This window comes from Lepidochelys kempii, chromosome 9 (genome assembly GCF_965140285.1).
Source record: "Lepidochelys kempii isolate rLepKem1 chromosome 9, rLepKem1.hap1, whole genome shotgun sequence".
NCBI classification, from domain to species: Eukaryota; Metazoa; Chordata; order Testudines; family Cheloniidae; genus Lepidochelys; species Lepidochelys kempii.
In genome coordinates, this window is record NC_136388.1 from 32,517,868 (window position 1) to 32,536,685 (window position 18,818).

Genomic DNA, 18,818 nt, shown 5'->3' on the forward strand with positions numbered 1-18,818 from the left:
GACTTCCTGCGGCGCGGCGGCGGCTCAGACCCTGCCTCAGCCAGCTTCGTTCCTAGGGTGCGGCGCTCTGCCCCAGCAAACCCCGGCGCCCCCTGGCGCAGCCTGCCGCGCACGCACCTCCTCTGCCCGCCCCCACGGCTCGGCGCTGCACGGGGGGAGGGGAAGGTTTACAGGGGATTCGCGGGTACAGAATGAAGGAAGCCGTTTGTAGCGTGTTCTAATGAGCCATTTCAATGCGCCTTGTTCCAGGTGTTCTCGTGTCTTGTGGCAGCCCTTGCGTTTGCATGTATTTCATTCAGGTTTTTCCCAACCAGATTAAAATCGCGTTGCTTGCACAGAACGTGTTTTATTGTGGAGGATCCCCAGACGCGTCACAGATGTGTGATAGCACGAGCGAAACACAGCATGTTGTACAGGGGGAAGGGATGTTTTAGCCAAGGAAACCCGGGTAAAGCCGCCTCGCGCTAAGCGTGCTATATGGGGTGGCCAAATCGCAACTCCAGAGCTGCATGCGGCTCGCAGAGCCCCACGTGCCCCCCCACCCCCTCTCCAACTACCAGACTGGGGAGGAGCTCGGGGCTTCTGCCCTGTGTCAGGTGGTGGGGCTTCAGCACCACGGGAGGTGCCTGCCAGGGCTTGGACACTTCAGCAGGAGTGGGGCTTCAGCCCCTATCTCCAGTAGGGTCCTCCCCTGGGACTGAAGCTCCGAGATCCCCCCTCCCCCCCCAGGGCAAAAGCCCCAACCACTGGCAGGTGGACCTCATAGTGCAGAATCCCCAAAACTCCCCTCCCCGCAGCTCCACCATCACGCCACAGGGCAGAAGCCCTGGTATGCACACCCAGCTCTTGAGCTTCTGAAGAGTATCATATGTGGCTTTGAGGGTAAGTGAGTTTGGCCACTCTTGTGCTATATCTGTGCAGAGCAGACAGGTCTTTGGTTTATAAAGTAAAGGAGTACTTGTGGCACCTTAGGGTATGTCTACACTACGGAATAAGGTCGAATTTATAGAAGTCGTTTTTTTAGAAATCGGTTTTATATATTCGAGTGTGTGTGTCCCCACAGAAAATGCTCTAAGTGCATTAACTCGGCAGAGCGCTTCCACAGTACCGAGGCTAGAGTCGACTTCCAGAGCGTTGCACTGTGGGTAGCTATCCCACAGTTCCCGCAGTCTCCGCTGCCCATTGGAATTCTGGGTTGAGATTCCAATGCCTGATGGGGCTAAAACATTGTCGCAGGTGGTTCTGGGTACATATCGTCAGGCCCCCGTTCCCTCCCTCCGTCCGTGAAAGCAAGGGCAGACAATCGTTTCGCGCCTTTTTTCCTGAGTTACCTGTGCAGACGCCATACCACGGCAAGCATGGAGCCCGCTCAGGTAACCGTCACCCTATGTCTCCTGGGTGCTGGCAGACGCGGTACGGCATTGCTACACAGTAGCAGCAACCCCTTGCCTTGTGGCAGCAGACGGTACAGTACGACTGGTAGCCGTCATCGTCATGTCCGAGGTGCTCCTGGCCACGTCGGCTGGGAGCGCCTGGGCAGACATGGGCGCAGGGACTAAATTTGGAGTGACTTGACCAGGTCATTCTCTTTAGTCCTGCAGTCAGTCCCATTGAACCGTCTTATGGTGAGCGGGCAGGCGATACGGACTGCTAGCAGTCGTACTGTACCATCTTCTGCCGAGCAGCCATGAGATGTGGATGGCATGCAGTCCTTCTGCACCCTCTGCTGCCAGCCAAAGATGTAAAAGATAGATGGAGTGGATCAAAACAAGAAATAGACCAGATTTGTTTTGTACTCATTTGCTTCCCCCCCTCCCCTGTCTAGGGGACTCCTTCTTCTAGGTCACACTGCAGTCACTCACAGAGAAGGTGCAGCGAGGTAAATCTAGCCATGTATCAATCAGAGGCCAGGCTAACCTTCTTGTTCCAATAAGAACGATAACTTAGGTGCACCATTTCTTATTGGAACCCTCCGTGAAGTCCTGCCTGAAATACTCCTAGATGTAAAGCCACCCCCTTTGTTGATTTTAGCTCCCTGAAGCCAACCCTGTAAGCTGTGTCCTCAGTCGCCCCTCCCGGCGTCAGAGCAACGGCAAACAATCGGGCATCTGAGAGTGCTGTCCAGAGCAGTCACAATGGAGCACTCTGATGGGGCTAAAACATTGTCGCGGGTGGTTCTGGGTACGTATCGTCAGGCCCCCGTTCCCTCCCTCCCTCCGTGAAAGCAAAGGCAGACAATCATTTCGCGCCTTTTTTCCTGAGTTACCTGTGCAGACGCCATACCACGGCAAGCATGGAGCCCGCTCAGGTAACCGTCACCCTATGTCTCCTGGGTGCTGGCAGACACGGTACGGCTTTGCTGCACAGTAGCAGCAACCCATTGCCTTCTGGCAGCAGACGGTGCAATACGATTGGTAGTCGTCCTCGTCGTGTCCGAGGTTCTCCTGGCCACGTCGGCTGGGAGCGCCTGGGCAGACATGGGCGCAGGGACTAAATTTGGAGTGACTTGACCAGGTCATTCTCTTTAGTCCTGCAGTCAGTCCTATTGAACCGTCTTATGGTGAGCGGGCAGGCGATACGGACTGCTAGCAGTCGTACTGTACCATCTTCTGCCAGGCAGGCAAGAGATGAGGATTGCTAGTAGTCGTATTATACCATCTTCTGCCAGGCAGGCAAGAGATGAGGATGGCTAGCAGTCGTACTGTACCATCTTCTGCCAGGCAGGCAAGAGATGAGGATGGCTAGCAGTCGTACTGTACCATCTTCTGCCGAGCAGCCATGAGATGTGGATGGCATGCAGTCCTTCTGCACCCTCTGCTGCCAGCCAAAGATGTAACAGATAGATGGAGTGGATCAAAACAAGAAATAGACCAGATTTGTTTTGTACTCATTTGCCTCCTCCCCTGTCTAGGGGACTCATTCCTCTAGGTCACACTGCAGTCACTCACAGAGAAGGTGCAGCGAGGTAAATCTAGCCATGTATCAATCAGAGGCCAGGCTAACCTCCTTGTTCCAATAAGAACGATAACTTAGGTGCACCATTTCTTATTGGAACCCTCCATGAAGTCCTGCCTGAAATACTCCTTGATGTAAAGACACCCACTTTGTTGATTTTAGCTCCCTGAAGCCAACCCTGTAAGCCGTGTCGTCAGTCGCCCCTCCCTCTGTCAGAGCAACGGCAGACAATCGTTCCGCGCCTTTTTTCTGTGAGGACGCCATACCAAGGCAAGCATGGAGGCCGCTCAACTCACTTTGGCAATTAGGAGCACATTAAACACCACACGCATTATCCAGCAGTATATGCAGCACCAGAACCTGGCAAAGCAATACCGGGCGAGGAGGCGACGTCAGCGCGGTCACGTGAGTGATCAGGACATGGACACAGATTTCTCTGAAAGCATGGGCCCTGCCAATGCATGCATCATGGTGCTAATGGGGCAGGTTCATGCTGTGGAACGCCGATTCTGGGCTCGGGAAACAAGCACAGACTGGTGGGACCGCATAGTGTTGCAGGTCTGGGACGATTCCCAGTGGCTGCGAAACTTTCGCATGCGTAAGGGCACTTTCATGGAACTTTGTGACTTGCTTTCCCCTGCCCTGAGGCGCATGAATACCAAGATGAGAGCACCCCTCACAGTTGAGAAGCGAGTGGCGATAGCCCTGTGGAAGCTTGCAACGTCAGACAGCTACCTGTCAGTTGGGAATCAATTTGGAGTGGGCAAATCTACTGTTGGGGCTGCTGTGATGCAAGTAGCCCACGCAATCAAAGATCTGCTGATATCAAGGGTAGTGACCCTGGGAAATGTGCAGGTCATAGTGGATGGCTTTGCTGCAATGGGATTCCCTAACTGTGGTGGGCCTATAGACGGAACCCATATCTCTATTTTGGCACCGGAGCACCAAGCCGCCGAGTACATAAACCGCAAGGGGTACTTTTCGATAGTGCTGCAAGCTCTGGTGGATCACAAGGGACGTTTCACCAACATCAACGTGGGATGGCCGGGAAAGGTGCATGATGCTCGCATCTTCAGGAACTCTGGTCTGTTTCAAAAGCTGCAGGAAGGGACTTTATTCCCAGACCAGAAAATAACTGTTGGGGATGTTGAAATGCCTATATGTATCCTTGGGGACCCAGCCTACCCCTTAATGCCATGGCTCATGAAGCCGTACACAGGCAGCCTGGACAGTAGTCAGGAGCTGTTCAACTACAGGCTGAGCAAGTGCAGAATGGTGGTAGAATGTGCATTTGGATGTGTAAAGGCGCGCTGGCGCAGTTTACTGACTCGCTTAGACCTCAGCGAAACCAATATTCCCACTGTTATTACTGCTTGCTGTGTGCTCCACAATATCTGTGAGAGTAAGGGGGAGACATTTATGGCGGGGTGGGAGGTTGAGGCAAATCGCCTGGCTGCTGGTTACGCGCAGCCAGACACCAGGGCGGTTAGAAGAGCACAGGAGGGCGCGGTACACATCAGAGAAGCTTTGAAAACCAGTTTCATGACTGGCCAGGCTACGGTGTGAAAGTTCTGTTTGTTTCTCCTTGATGAAACCCCCCGCCCCTTGGTTCACTCTACTTCCCTGTAAGCTAACCACCCGCCCCTCCTCCTTCAATCACCGCTTGCAGAGGCAATAAAGTCATTGTTGCTTCACATTCATGCATTCTTTATTCATTCATCACACAAATAGGGGGATGACTACCAAGGTAGCCCAGGAGGGGTGGTGGAGGAGGGAAGGAAAATGCCACACAGCACTTTAAGCACAGCACTTTAAAAGTTTACAACTTTAAAATTTATTGAATGACAGCCTTCTTTTTTGGGGGCAATCCTCTGTGGTGGAGTGGCTGGTTGGCCGGAGGCCCCCCCACCGCGTTCTTGGGCGTCTGGGTGTGGAGGCTATGGAACTTGGGGAGGAGGGCGGTTGGTTACAGAGGGGCTGCAGTGGCAGTCTGTGCTCCAGCTGCCTTTGCTGCAGCTCAACCATACACTGGAGCATACTGGTTTGGTCCTCCAGCAGCCTCAGCATTGAATCCTGCCTCCTCTCATCACGCTGCCGCCACATTTGAGCTTCAGCCCTGTCTTCAGCCCGCCACTTACTCTCTTCAGCCCACCACCTCTCCTCCCAGTCATTTTGTGCTTTCCTGCACTCTGACATTATTTGCCTCCACGCATTCGTCTGTGCTCTGTCAGTGTGGGAGGACTGCATGAGCTCGGAGAACATTTCATCGCGAGTGCTTTTTTTTTTCTTTCTAAGCTTCACTAGCCTCTGGGAAGGAGAAGATCCTGTGATCATTGAAACACATGCAGCTGGTGGAGAAAAAAAAAGGGACAGCGGTATTTAAAAAGACACATTTTATAAAACAGTCGCTACACTCTTTCAGGGTAAACCTTGCTGTTAACATTACATACATAGCACATGTGCTTTCGTTACAAGGTCGCATTTTACCTCCTCCCACCGCGTGACTACCCCCTCAACCTTCCCCCCTCCCTGTGGCTAACAGCGGGGAACATTTCTGTTCAGCCACAGGCAAACAGCCCAGCAGGAATGGGCTCCTCTGAGTGTCCCCTGAAGAAAAGCACTCTATTTCAACCAGGTGACCATGAATTATATCTCACTCTCCTGAGGATAACACAGAGAGATAAAGAACGGATGTTGTTTGAATGCCAGCAAACATACACTGCAATGCTTTGTTCTACAATGATTCCCGAGTACGTGTTACTGGCCTGAAGTGGTAAAGTGTCCTACCATGAAGGACGCAATAAGGCTGCCCTCCCCAGAAACCTTTTGCAAAGGCTTTAGGACTACATCTAGGAGAACCGCAAATGCCAGGGCAAAGTAATCCTTTCACATGCTTGCTTTTAAACCATGTATAGTATTTTAAAAGGTACACTCACCAGAGGTCCCTTCTCCGCCTGCTGGGTCCAGGAGGCAGCCTTGGGTGGGTTCGGGGGGTACTGGCTCCAGGTCTAGGGTGAGAAACAGTTCCTGGCTGTCGGGAAAACCGGTTTCTCCGCTTGCTTGCTGTGAGCTATCTACAACCTCCTCCTCCTCATCATCTTCTTCGTCCCCAAAACCTGCTTCCGTATTGCCTCCATCTCCATTGAAGGAGTCAAACAACACGGCTGGGGTAGTGGTGGCTGAACCCCCTAAAATGGCATGCAGCTCATCATAGAAGCGGCATGTTTGGGGCTCTGACCCAGAGCGGCTGTTCGCCCCTCTGGTTTTCTGGTAGGCTTGCCTCAGCTCCTTCAGTTTCACGCGGCACTGCTTCGGGTCCCTGTTATGGCCTCTGTCCTTCATGCCCTGGGAGATTTTCACAAAGGTTTTGGCATTTCGAAAACTGGAACGGAGTTCTGATAGCACGGATTCCTCTCCCCAAACAGCGATCAGATCCTGTACCTCCCGTTCAGTCCATGCTGGAGCTCTTTTGCGATTCTGGGACTCCATCATGGTCACCTGTGCTGATGAGCTCTGCATGGTCACCTGCAGCTTGCCACGCTGGCCAAACAGGAAATGAGATTCAAAAGTTCGCGGTTCTTTTCCTGTCTATCTGGCCAGTGCATCTGAGTTGAGAGTGCTGTCCAGAGCGGTCATAATGGAGCACTCTGGGATAGCTCCCGGAGGCCAATACCATCGAATTGTGTCCACAGTACCCCAAATTCGAGCCGGCAACATCGATTTAAGCGCTAATCCACTTGTCAGGGGTGGAGTAAGGAAATCGATTTTAAGAGCCCTTTAAGTCGAAATAAAGGGCTTCATTGTGTGGACGGGTGCAGGTTTACATCGATTTAACGCTGCTAAATTCGACCTAAAGTCCTAGTGTAGACCAGGGCTTAGAGACTAACCAATTTATTTGAGCACGAGCTTTCGTGAGCTACAGCTCACTTCATTGGACGCATATCATGGAAACTGCAGTAGACATTATATACACACAAAGTCTCATCCAGTTATCTTTTGCACTTCACATAAAAACCACATGCATATGAAACACCTATTAAACTACATATTAAAATAAAACTTTTAAGCCAACCAGAAATCTACTAGGTCATCCTTAACCAAGTGTGATTATGTTCCCTCTGCTTGCTAGCAAAACCTACTTGTGTTCACTCACCTGTGCTATTTGCTTTTTTTGCTCAAACCAATCTAATCATTTAACTGCCCCTGAATTTTGTGCCACAAACAAACACACATCTGTGAATTGGCGTAAAGCAGTGTTTCCCAAACTTGGGATGCTGCTTGTTCAGGGAAAGCCCCTGGCGGGCTGGGCCAGTTTGTTTACCTGCCGCGTCTGCAGGTTCGGCCGATCACGGCTCCCACTGGCACTCAAACCCCAAGCCTGATGAGCCCCTGCACCCAGACCCCCACTCCACTGGGCCCCAACCAGCTGCACCCAGACTTCCACTCTAACAATGCCCCCCCACTGTGCCCCACCCACCTTCACCTGGATCACCCCTGCAGAGTCCCATTCCCTTTGCACCGGTACCCCCCAATGGGCCCCTGTGCATCCAGTGAGCCACCCGCACCCAGATTGCCACACACCTAGATCCCCCCACACTAAGCCCCTCCACAGTTGGATCCTGCCGGGCTTAGCCTGCTTGCCTCACACCTTGTTTGGGGGCCAGAGCTGTGCATGTGTGTGAGACTCTATCTGTCTCACTTGCTATTGTGGTGCGCACAGTATGGAGGGGCAGGACCTGGGGTGTTTCTGGGGCAGGCCTGACCCTTGCAGTGCGTCAGGGTCAGTTGCAGCGTCACCACCTAGTCCGTGTCCCGGGGACAGGGGAAGGCAACAGGGTGATCTCCCACCTCCATGCAGTCAGTGGCCTGTACTCCCCACTACCATGCTGGAGCCTCCACATTTAAAATATGCAGAATTTTGCAGAATTTTTAATTTTTTGGAATAAAATTCCTTCAGGAGTAATTGGTTGAAGAAAATCCTGGCCTGCAGACTACTGTAATTTTCATCTTTTATATGCTTTCTGGGTAATTGTCACATCAAAATGTGGACAGCCAGCCATGTTAGTTCTGGGGCAAGAGAGGACAAGGGTATCCTACTATGTTTGTCAGTGGATATACTGAAATACATTAATTTTGATGATGGAAAGATCCTTTCTTGGGAAGATGGAAGAGAGGAGTATGCACTTGTTGTAGAGAGATTATTAGGGGTTAGGAGCACTGGGTTGTTGTCTCAACTCTGAAGATTATTTTTTTTAACTCATCTTGGGCAAGTTTTCTAGTGTTTTTCTCCCTCAGTTTAACTCTCTACATTACGGGTATAATAATGCCTACATCAGAGTTGTGTTGCAAAGCTTAATGTTGGCAAAGTGGTTTGACCTCCTTTAATGAAAGGTGCTACATAGCTGCAAAGTAGCATAATTAAATTATACTCTGAATTAGTGGTACTCTTTAATATTTTCTTCACAGTAGAGTTTGAGTGCAGATATGTCATGATGAACAAGACTGCGGTGCAGTATAAGTAGTTAAGTGAAATATTATATTGGTCACAGAAGCGGCTCAAAGATCAGCATTAGACATACAAACTGCATATTGTTTCCTTTGAACATTCCTACACTTTGGATTCAAGAATCTCTTAGCCTTTTATATTTTTAATTTATTCTACCAATAATATACTGATAGAATTCTCTCTTCTGTTTCTTTAGAACTTAACAGATTTGAAGTTCACCTTACTACTAATTCTATCTGTCCTCGATGAGAAAAATGTATATTATGTTAGCTTTTTTGTTAGGCTGGTTAGTATTAAAATTTTGTATAGACATTGGATTTGCTATTTAATGTTCAGTTTAACTCTTGATAGATTTTTTTGTGGTTTTCTTTAATACAAAATTGGCTAATACCCACTAAAAATAACTTTTGTTAGTCCTTTGAGAGAACTCTGCAGTCCAGCTCAAGGTGCTGAGCTGGTAGCTATATTCTAATGCAGTTAAAACATCTGTGATCCATCATACATGAAGAAACAGTTGGGTGGTAATTCAGTTAAACAGTTAGCATAAAAGCACTTTCATGTGTTTTGCAGTTGAAAATGGTGTGCTAAAGTTTGTTTTTAATTTTCCATGGTTATAATTCAGCAGCACTCTAGTGGGTTGTCAGTTCCTGTTTTAAGCCCACATCTATGCTACAAAAAGCCTATTTTTTTTTGTTGTTTTTTTTAAAGCTGGTTTAAGCAAACAGTGTAGTTGGGTGCACCAGTCATTATAGGTTGGTTACAATTACCTTCAAATGCTTTTTTAAAAAAATGTTTGAGACTACTCCTGATGGTCCTGAATTAAGCAATTTTTGAAAGTGTCTGTTTTTTGTGCAGACTGGGGCTGACTCCCAAATAAGTTTGGTGATTTTTTTGTCTTCGTACTCAAATGTGTACAAGACAGAATTGCCATAGAGGTTGGCAAAATGGGTTGTTTTTGCTTTCTAAACCCAGTACAAGATCAATACACATTGATTTATTGCAAGTTAGGCTTGAGATACATCAGCGAAGGTGTTTGGGCTAGTTTGGAACAGCACTCAACTCAACATGCAACGCTGAGCTCAAAACAGTGTTGTAAGTTCTCATTTTGGAGAACATTACAGGAAAAAATACAGCTGGGACATTTCTCATGGCTTGTCTACACTGGCACTTACAGCACTGCAACTTTCTTGTTCAGGGGTTTGAAAAAACACACCCCTGAGCGCTGCAAGTTTCAGCGCTGTAATGTGCCAGTATAGACAGTGCACCAGCGCTGGGAGCTACACCCCTCATGGAGGTGGGTTTTTTAGAGTGCTGGGAGAGCTCTCTCCCAGTGCTATGCCGCAACTACACAAGCCACGTTAAAGCGCTACTGCGCTTTAACATTGCCAGTGAAGACGTGCCCTCAGTATTTAAACCACTTGTTCATACTTGGGGTGTGGAGACTGTAGGAACCACTAGTATTTGGCAGGTACCATGCTTCTGAATTCGGTGACTGGAATCTGTATGTAGAAAGGAATCTGCATGTAGAAAGCAATGGGCAGTCTTTCTTTTAAGCTATACAGACCTTTAGAAAAGGTTCACAATTTCAAAACTGACATAAGACTCAAGGTTTGTTACTTTCATCGTCTGGTAAGTAAAGGTTTTGGTTTGTCATTTTTATTTATTTAATTTGGTATGGTTTTTTTTCTCTTGTCAGTATACTAAAAACAAACAAACAAACCCCACAACCTTTCTTGTTCTTAGGCCATGAGCAAGGTAGATTTAAAGACTTTTTTTTTAATTGGATTTTTAAATTTAAATAAAATTTTTTGATAAAAATACGTGTTCCTTTTAAAAAATAAACCTGTTTATATTTGAATTTTAAATTGACAATTTGTTAAGGCCTACGTTTAGTATAATCTCTAGAATCATTTAAATTGAATAAAAATATTTAAGCAGTACATGTTTGCTACTGAAGTTTGAAAGAAAGGCAAACCACTGAATTGGTGGAAGTCACTGGCTAAGTACCAGGAACCAGAGTTTGCTGAAGTTCTAAACAAGTTTTTGACAGCAGTAGCTTCTTCTGCAGATACAGAAACAGTTTTAAAATGTTGTTTTTGTGCATTTTAAGTGAATTCCAATTTCTATCCAAATGAAGCTTGACACAAATCACATCAAAAAAATTAATCATCACCAGGTAAACTAAGGGTTGCACACTTTGTAGCATCATGCCAAACTTATTGCATACACCAAGGGCTTCTTGCATTCCTCTGTTTCACCCCACAAGTTCTGTGTGCCAATTTTTTTATCTCCCTTACATTCAGGGACTCGTGCATCTCCTCTCACCCCGTACCATTACAGAGGTTGTGTTTGCCTCCACTTCTCCCATGCCAGTGGCTGTGTGCCAATATGTCCCCCATTCCCCTTTGCCCTCAAACTCCGTATTTTCCCCTTCAGCCCCATTTCAGGATCTTACATTCTCTCCCTACCAAGGGATCTGTGTGTGCTCTTCCCCCTTGCCAGGGTCTTACTTCCCCCTCACCCCCCATGCAGGGGCTCTGTGTGGCCCCCATCCCAAGCTTCCCCATGCTTCCTTCCTCCTTGCTCAGTATGCCCCCTTTCCCCCATCATTATTATTTCTCTTCTTTCTGTCTGGGAGATAAGTCATTCAGGCAGGAGTGGCCCTAGCCAAGTTGCTAGCCAGGGCAGAAATTCTCTTCAGTAACCCTACAATTGTCAGAGGGGTGGGAAATAAAATGGTCCAGCACCCCCCGGAAGTTGGTGCACTGGGCGACTGCCCTTCTCACCCGCCCCCCCTTGGAACCAGCCTGCATTCAGGCTATCAACTTGTTAAACTCTCTTGGGAGGACGATCTGAGAAGATACGGGTATTGTTATGCTGGAAGACGTTAATTGGTGTCAACCAGTTCTTTGATATATAGAGGATTACAGAGGTTCTTGAAGCTGTTAGATGGGAGGATTCACACTTCCACTATTCCAGTTTTCTGATTTTTCCCTAAAATCAATAGGGTTCTGCCCATGGAGACCTGGCTCATTCCCAGAAATGTTGTATTTCATTGGATGTGGTGTTCAAAAGTCATCATGTTACAGACAAACAAATGCCATCAAGTTGAGATTAAGGCCTTGCAAATTTAGTCATTTACCAATTTCTAACCAAAAAAAAAAAAAACCTTAAAAAATTTAGAATCCAATTAAATGTACATTAAACTATATAGTTGTTTAAATAAATGTGTGCCGATACAGTGTATCCTGGTTAGCAAAAAGAAGTACCAATGTATACCAACAAATGAGAATAAACCTTTCTTTAGGAAAATAACTAAAAAGTAAAACTACCAAACAAAATTAAAATAATTGATTTTAATTATGGTTTCCTGCCTGTTGGCTTAAATCAGTCTAAAATATGGAATATTGTTATTTGCAGGGGAAAAATAGAAGATCCAAGGTAACAAAATCTAAAAAAAAATACGAAGCATGTGTTCTCTACTTTTCCTAATTTTACATAGACGTTGTAAAGTAACAACATAATTATGATAAAATCAATGAGCAGATGTTTAGAAATAAAAAATCTCTTTTAATATGTGTGGCTTTAAAAAAAAATTGTTAAACTTGCAACAAATGTAAATTTTTGACTTAAGACTCTACTTAAAGACTATAGTTAAAGTCCTTTCTATACCTTCCTCCTTCTCAGTTATCTGAGCAGAATTTCCTTCCTGCTGGAGTGCAACAAAAACGAACTCTTTCTGCTTTGAGAATATTAACTCAGTTCGGACAGGATTTTCTCCTGCCTAGCAAGACAATTTCTCAGTTCCTTTAGAATGTTTTACTTGTATGTGTTTTCCATTCGTTTTTGGATTACATATGTGTTTCTTCTGTAACTGATATAAAAGACAAGAAATAATGTATTAATTCTAAAGTATCAAAGCAATTGGAAAAATATTTGAAACACTTTTAGAAAAAAATAATATTAATATTATGTTCTTAAAATTGTAATAAAGTTGATAATGTTTAAAAAAAAAAAGCCTAAATGAGCCTACTTGTTCCACTTCAGTGAGCAGGAAGGCCAGTTAAAGCTTTGGGGATGGAACCCTTCTGTATTATGGGCTTATTAAAGGGAACATTTTAAATGTAAAGGGGTGAGATCCATCTCTAATATTCCTCCAGTGTGTCAATGGAGTTACAGTAGGGATGTATACTGGTCCCTATTGTGTGTACTGCAGGAGCCTGGACACTCATAGTATTGTTACTGTTCATAGTAATATTATACTTCTTGTAAACAGGTAGAAACACTTCATCCTCATCTTGGCTGGGTTGAACTAGATCCTGAAGTTCTGTGGACTCAGGTCACAGATGTAATAAAAGAGGCAGTACAAGGTAATCATTCATGAAACCAAATAATAGTAGCTGATGTTAACTAAAATCATTTAATCTATTAGTTATTTTTGTACTTATGCAACGTCATCTGCTGAAAACATATTGATGTTGCTGAATAGGAAACCACAAAATACCTTAAGAACTGTCTGTCTACCTAATCCTGTAAACCCTTAGGCATTTAAATAACTTAATGCACAAAAATTTTCACATGAGCATGTGTTTACAGGGTTGGGCCCTTATTTAGTTATTTTAATGAAGCTTTCAGTAATAACTTACCAGAGAGCAACAAAATTCTCAAATTAGTACTACTTTTGGTTCACTGTGTATAGTCCTTCAGTTTAAATGGGATTTCTTAACATATCCTTCGGGTGAAATTCAGCCTTTGGACATCTTGCATGTAAGTCCCTTTGAAATCAACCGGAGGTCTCTTCAGGGTATGTGAAGACAAAATTTTCTCTTCAAACATTTGTATAATTTCTGGAACACTAATTTTAAACTTAAAATAAAATAACTTTGTTATTATGCAAAAGGTGTCATAACAAAATTAGTAAGTCACTCAGCAAATATGAAATTCTACAATTAAATTAATTTTTTTTAAATGTAAAGGGACATTGTCAACTTAAAAATCATGTAGTAAACAAAGACATTTCTTACATTACTAATACCTATATTGGAATCCAGTTTGCATGTTGCTAGTCATGCTTTTTGTTCACTTTCTGTATTTTTGATTTTTTTTCTCGGCATAAAAAATTAAAATCAGTGATGTCAGTTGCATGTTCAGGTTATTAAAGTTGCAGTGTTTGGGTTTAAATTCTCTGAGGAAAAGTTTGTTTAAAACAGCTGTTTTCACTGGAATTTAGAAAAGAAAATTGTGGAGATATTTCTATTTTTAGAAGATTTTATAAAAGTATTCATTTACAAAATAGAAATTTTAGATCACATTTAGTATGTTTGCTTTTAATTCTAGAAATATTCATTTTAAAGAGTTCTGCCTTATTGAGCTTGAATGATTATATGAAGTCACAAATTTATTTTTTTCTTAGACTTGTGAGCTCCACAGGGTAGGGATACTTTGTCTAGCTGAGTGCTTCTACAAACTAATAATATCAATAAACCCTAAATTATCAGGGTGAAGCCTCTCCATTGTCCGTGCAACACAAAAGTGATTTTGTTTATTCATGGGACTTCCTTGCCTTTCATCTAGCCTGTGTTATGCTCCCAAAGATATCTAGAACATCCCTATTGAAAGTCTCATTACTTCTGCCATGCGGGCACAGTATCTGTCTTCCCCTCGTGATGCTTCCTGAATAAGCCTACAGGGATTGCCTAATAAAAATATAGGCAATGAAAGGGCCAGTGTGCAGATGTTGCTTTTGTAAAATCCAGGATTATATGTCCAACTATTTTGGAACAAATTGGTCTAGCTCTGCACATTCGTGCTGTGTACTTGGTTATTTCAGCAGTTACGTCACTTGTTTAGCTGTCCAATGAATAAAAATCAGTATTTATTACATTTGTTGAGTAATTTCCTAACTTTCCATAAGGTGTGTATTTATGTCATGTTATAATATTAGCATAAAAATGATTTCTCAACTTTGAAAATATATTTTTACTTTTAGCTGCAGGACTACAAATGAATCAAATTGCTGGTCTTGGCATCTCAACACAGAGAGGAACTTTCATTACATGGAACAAGTATGTACAGTGTGTGCAGGTTAAAATGAATGCACGTTGCAAAAGTGTATTAGTTTGCCCTATAAATTTAAGCACTTTACAGAACAAGTAAAAAAACCCTAAAGAGCTTACAATCTAACTTTACATGAGCACGGAGAGTGAAGATAACCTATAGCAGAAAGGGAGGTGAGGCGAGGGAAGGACAAAAGTTACAGCAATAAAATCACACAATTACTCAGTTTAGGAATATATACAGCTTGGTGTTTCAAAAGTTTGTGTAGTGCATATACTGTGATTCACTTTCTGTAGGCAGTGTTCCTGACTGATACCCAATTCTTCCAAAGAGTTAGAGAACAGAGTATGTGAAAGAACAATGGATGCATCTAGTATGTCATGAAGAGCCAAGTGGAAAACTTTCTTTAATTGTGGAAAACAGAACAGGAAAAATCACACTTCAGAAATAGCATTTGTTGAGAGGGTAACTCCTTAACAAGAAAACAAAACAAAAAAAAACCTATTGCTGCACAATCCAGGCATAGATATCGTTATTGGAGATGTTTGGGGTAAAAGTTGAGACACTGAGTCACAAGTGCATCCAATTTAGGCTTAATCATTTCAGACAGAAATCATTTCAGACTTTATAGTGTCTGGCATACATTTATGCCAGACAAATAACAGATAAGATAGAATTGGTAAATGGGCCCAAATGACCACATTTTGGGGCCCTGGGAAGTTCTTCCACCTTCCATGATAGTCCTCGCCTTCTCTGATCTCTTAGTCTGGTCCTTCAGTCCCATTCTTCAGTTTCTACTCCAGTGTTTCTCCAGATGGGGAACATGTTCTTTTATACAGTTCTACATTACAGAAGACTTAATCTTTATCCAATCAGCTTTTAGGATATCAACCTTTTGGATTTTAGGTAACCCATACATTACTGTTACCAGCTTTGCCCGTTACTTTGGGGTATGCTCATTTATTAGGGTTACTCTTCTGGGGTAGGGGGTGTTCTGTACTTCTATCAATGTGTTGCTTGTATCACTTGTGTTCTCATACAGAGCTCTACTTCTCCCTGCTGCAGTTCAAGGGAGAACACTAGATTTGTTTATGTGTAAACAAGGAACTATACCAAAGTTGTTTTGTTCAGGCTAGACCATGGGAGCTGATCATTCCTGGATTTGGGTGGAGTAGCTTGGAGTGAGCTCACAATGCAATTAGGGAGCTTCACTATTTTGGATACCAATAAAGGATTTATTACTAGAATTGGTCTGATAACTACTGGGCTGGGTGTATGCCGGCATGGGTTCATTAACAACTGGAGCAGAGATTCCTCATCATGCAGCGCTACCCTGCTTTTCTGGTCCCAGAGTTCCATGTGGTTCTTGCCTTGGAATCTCTGTTCTCCATTCTGTATGCTAATAGAGATGCCTCCTTGTCCCATCTTCAGTGCAAATGAGGCTAGGGGAATTTCCTTAATCCTGTCATCTTTATCCCAGGGGTTTAGGTGTGTCTCTCCCTGTCTTTTCATTGCTTTTTGTAAATCTTCTGATTGGTTTTGGTTCAAGCAGAGGTCGGGGGGTGGGGGAAAGGTCTTTTGTGAGTCAGACAGGCTGGGTACTGCACCCTGGTTCCCCAAGAACACAGAGCTGCTAGGTACTAAGTCCTCCCATTGATGTGGTGCTTGTGTTGAGCAAGTATCCCCATCACATCCTTACTCGGTGATACCAGGTCTGATCTTCAATCCATTGCAGCCGCCACATCAGTCGCTGGATCCAGCAAACCAGTAGAACCAGGGTGAAGCATGATATTTAAAAGACCTGTTGCACTGGGGCCCCACGCAAGCAAAGTCTCCCACCAGGACTGGTGACCTGTGTTTTTTGACTGTAACTGCTAACCTAGAGATCTCCTGGTTGTGGTGTTGAATCTCAAGTTTTCCATTCTCCCCCAAAGTTCGGAGCTTCTGCAGCTCAGTTTCTAAGGTGGGATGAGTTAATAGTCGCTTAATGGCAGTGAGACCCATTCCCAGTGAAATGAGGGAAAACCTCCTTGTAGAGCTCAGGATAGGCTTTCAAATGTTGTACAGTCCAGATAGGCACAGAAAACTTAATATCACAACTAACAATAGTGGTTACATTACAGAAACAGCGATTAAAGTAAGGCACCATGGGTTAAATCCAGTGTCCATTAATCAATACAATATTACCTCTCGTTCTTACACACACACACACACACACACAATTAATCAATACAATATTACCTCTCGTTCTTACACACACACACACACGCTTTATCAAATAGATAAAAACAGACCCCTTTTCCTGGATAACATCGAAGGAACAGTGAGACTTACTCCCAGGTTGTGGGAAGAAGCATTCTTCATGTTCCTCCAATGCTTGGTCTTCACGGATATAGCCCAAACCTTCTTTTCTCCTACACCCCTTTACATTTACTGTGTTCCACACATTATCTTTCTGCCAGGCCCAAGTGTTAGGATCTCTGGAATACATTACTGAGTTATCATTAATCTGTAATTCCAGTGGGACTACTGGGTGGATTACTCTAATTTCTTTGCCTACCACTGTTATCAGGAATAACTGCAAGCTTTGCTGGTGGTGATTGTATGAAGCATTAACTAGTCTCCACCGGGGCCGGAGGACTAATTCTTCCTTCGTAACATGGAGCCAAATCAAGTTGATTGCCTTGATGGGACTTTGTCCTGCTATGGCTTGCCTAATCATTCCCATGATTATGTTCTGGGTGAGAGCCTGAGCTCACACGCTTAGATCAATGAAAAAAGAAAAGGAGTACTTGTGGCACCTTGGAGACTAACAAATTTATTTGAGCATAAGCTTTCGTGAGCTACAGCTCACTTCAGCATTATTCTGGAGGGACTGTACACCAGACATCCTTAACTCTTAATCTTTTTTTATGAGTCTTTCTCACCCAGGAAATACCTTACTTATTAACTGCTGTTCCTCACTTAACTGTTTCAAAGATACTGTTGATGGGGTTCCCATCTTTCCTATATTTTCAGTGGCATATGATAGTTTATTAACCAGAACTTCTATGTTTGCGGCATCAGCTAAAGTGATTCCTGTTCCTACAGGTGCAATCCAATCACTTAATTCCATTTTTACTCTATTTACATGGTCAGCCCCTTACCACATTCTTACCCATTCATCCCAACTCTTATGGCTAGTTCCAATCAAGGGAGTGCATACAGGTGCTATGTGAGAGATATTCATGCCATCTAAGTGGATTTGAACCTCCTTCAGGGAAGTCTGAGGTTGAAGAACCAAATGTTCTTGTTGATCCAATTTCAACACATGGGTTCCTGAAACTGGTGCTCTTAATCGTTGGAGGGGATCAAGGTTTGTGATCAGAGGGTCAAAATTTAAAACTGGTTGTTGTTGGCCCAATTCCATTCTTACAATCCGAGCTCATGGAATCGCTCTAAAAGGGAAATGTGCCCATAGAATTTAAACCAAATTGTTGGCGTGAGCTTGTCACAAGGTGTGCCCTTTAATGGAACTACCCAGTCTGGGGGACCTTGCTGAATCAAGTCATGTCCAGCTAATGTCCAGTTCAGTTCAGCGGTTCCCAGTTTACAAGGACCCGTGTGATATTCTTGCCTGCTGATGTGATCAGAGACAGCTGCAGTTCATCTCCGGGTAACGGAGGTGTCTAGGTTTCGATGACAGTGATGACACATGGGGGGGGCATGGTCGCTCCCCAAAGAGCGGAGAAAACCAGGACTATCCTGCACCTTCTGCCACCTGGGAGGCTGTCACTGGTTGCGTTTGATGGTGTACGAACCTCTCGAGACCACAGTGGCTTACAGAAGAATGGGACGGAGTCTGGTGTGGTCTTAGTTTCATAAAAAAACTTGGGTGACTCCCCAGTGGCACTCTGCATGGAATTGGCAACGCTTTCCCAAGGGCAACCCGAGGAGTTGCCGACAGCGTAGAACTGATAGTGACACTGCAGTTAGGTAAAGGGGGTTGCTTCTATTGCCATAGAATCCATTCATGTGGCACAGCAATTTTACTTCCTGGGCTCCAGCTGGCAAGCACCTCCAGAGGTTCAGAGGAATCACAGGTTCAGCATAGACCCTGGACAGCATCAGACTCCAGACATCTATGAACAGCAGAGTGCTGGTGCAACAGTGGGATGTCATGGCTCATGTTTGGGACCTGTGAGGGGGCAGAGAAGAGAGAACAAACTTCTACACTCTCCCCATGTGTACTGGGAGAGTCTGGGACCAGTATTGCAGGGTGAGCATGAAGCAGTGACCTACGTGAGGGTGGCCATAATAA

General features: G+C 44.6%; 1 protein-coding gene across 7 annotated transcripts in view; it reads left to right on the top strand.

Moving 5' to 3' along the window:
* The window catches only part of GK5 (glycerol kinase 5), a 101,107-nt gene that overhangs the window by 485 nt on the left and 81,804 nt on the right, over positions 1–18,818 (top strand). For 6 of the 7 annotated variants that reach the window (XR_012160785.2, XR_013636348.1, XM_073359786.2 and 3 more), the window contains exons 2-3: positions 12,738–12,831; positions 14,451–14,526. Coding sequence is in view for 4 of the 7 variants with exons in the window: in XM_073359786.2 (XP_073215887.2) it covers positions 12,738–12,831; positions 14,451–14,526 (170 nt within the window). In the remaining 3 variants the exon portion in view is untranslated. The remainder of the gene's footprint in view (positions 1–12,737; positions 12,832–14,450; positions 14,527–18,818) is intronic. The other variant, XR_013636349.1, reaches the window with a different exon arrangement.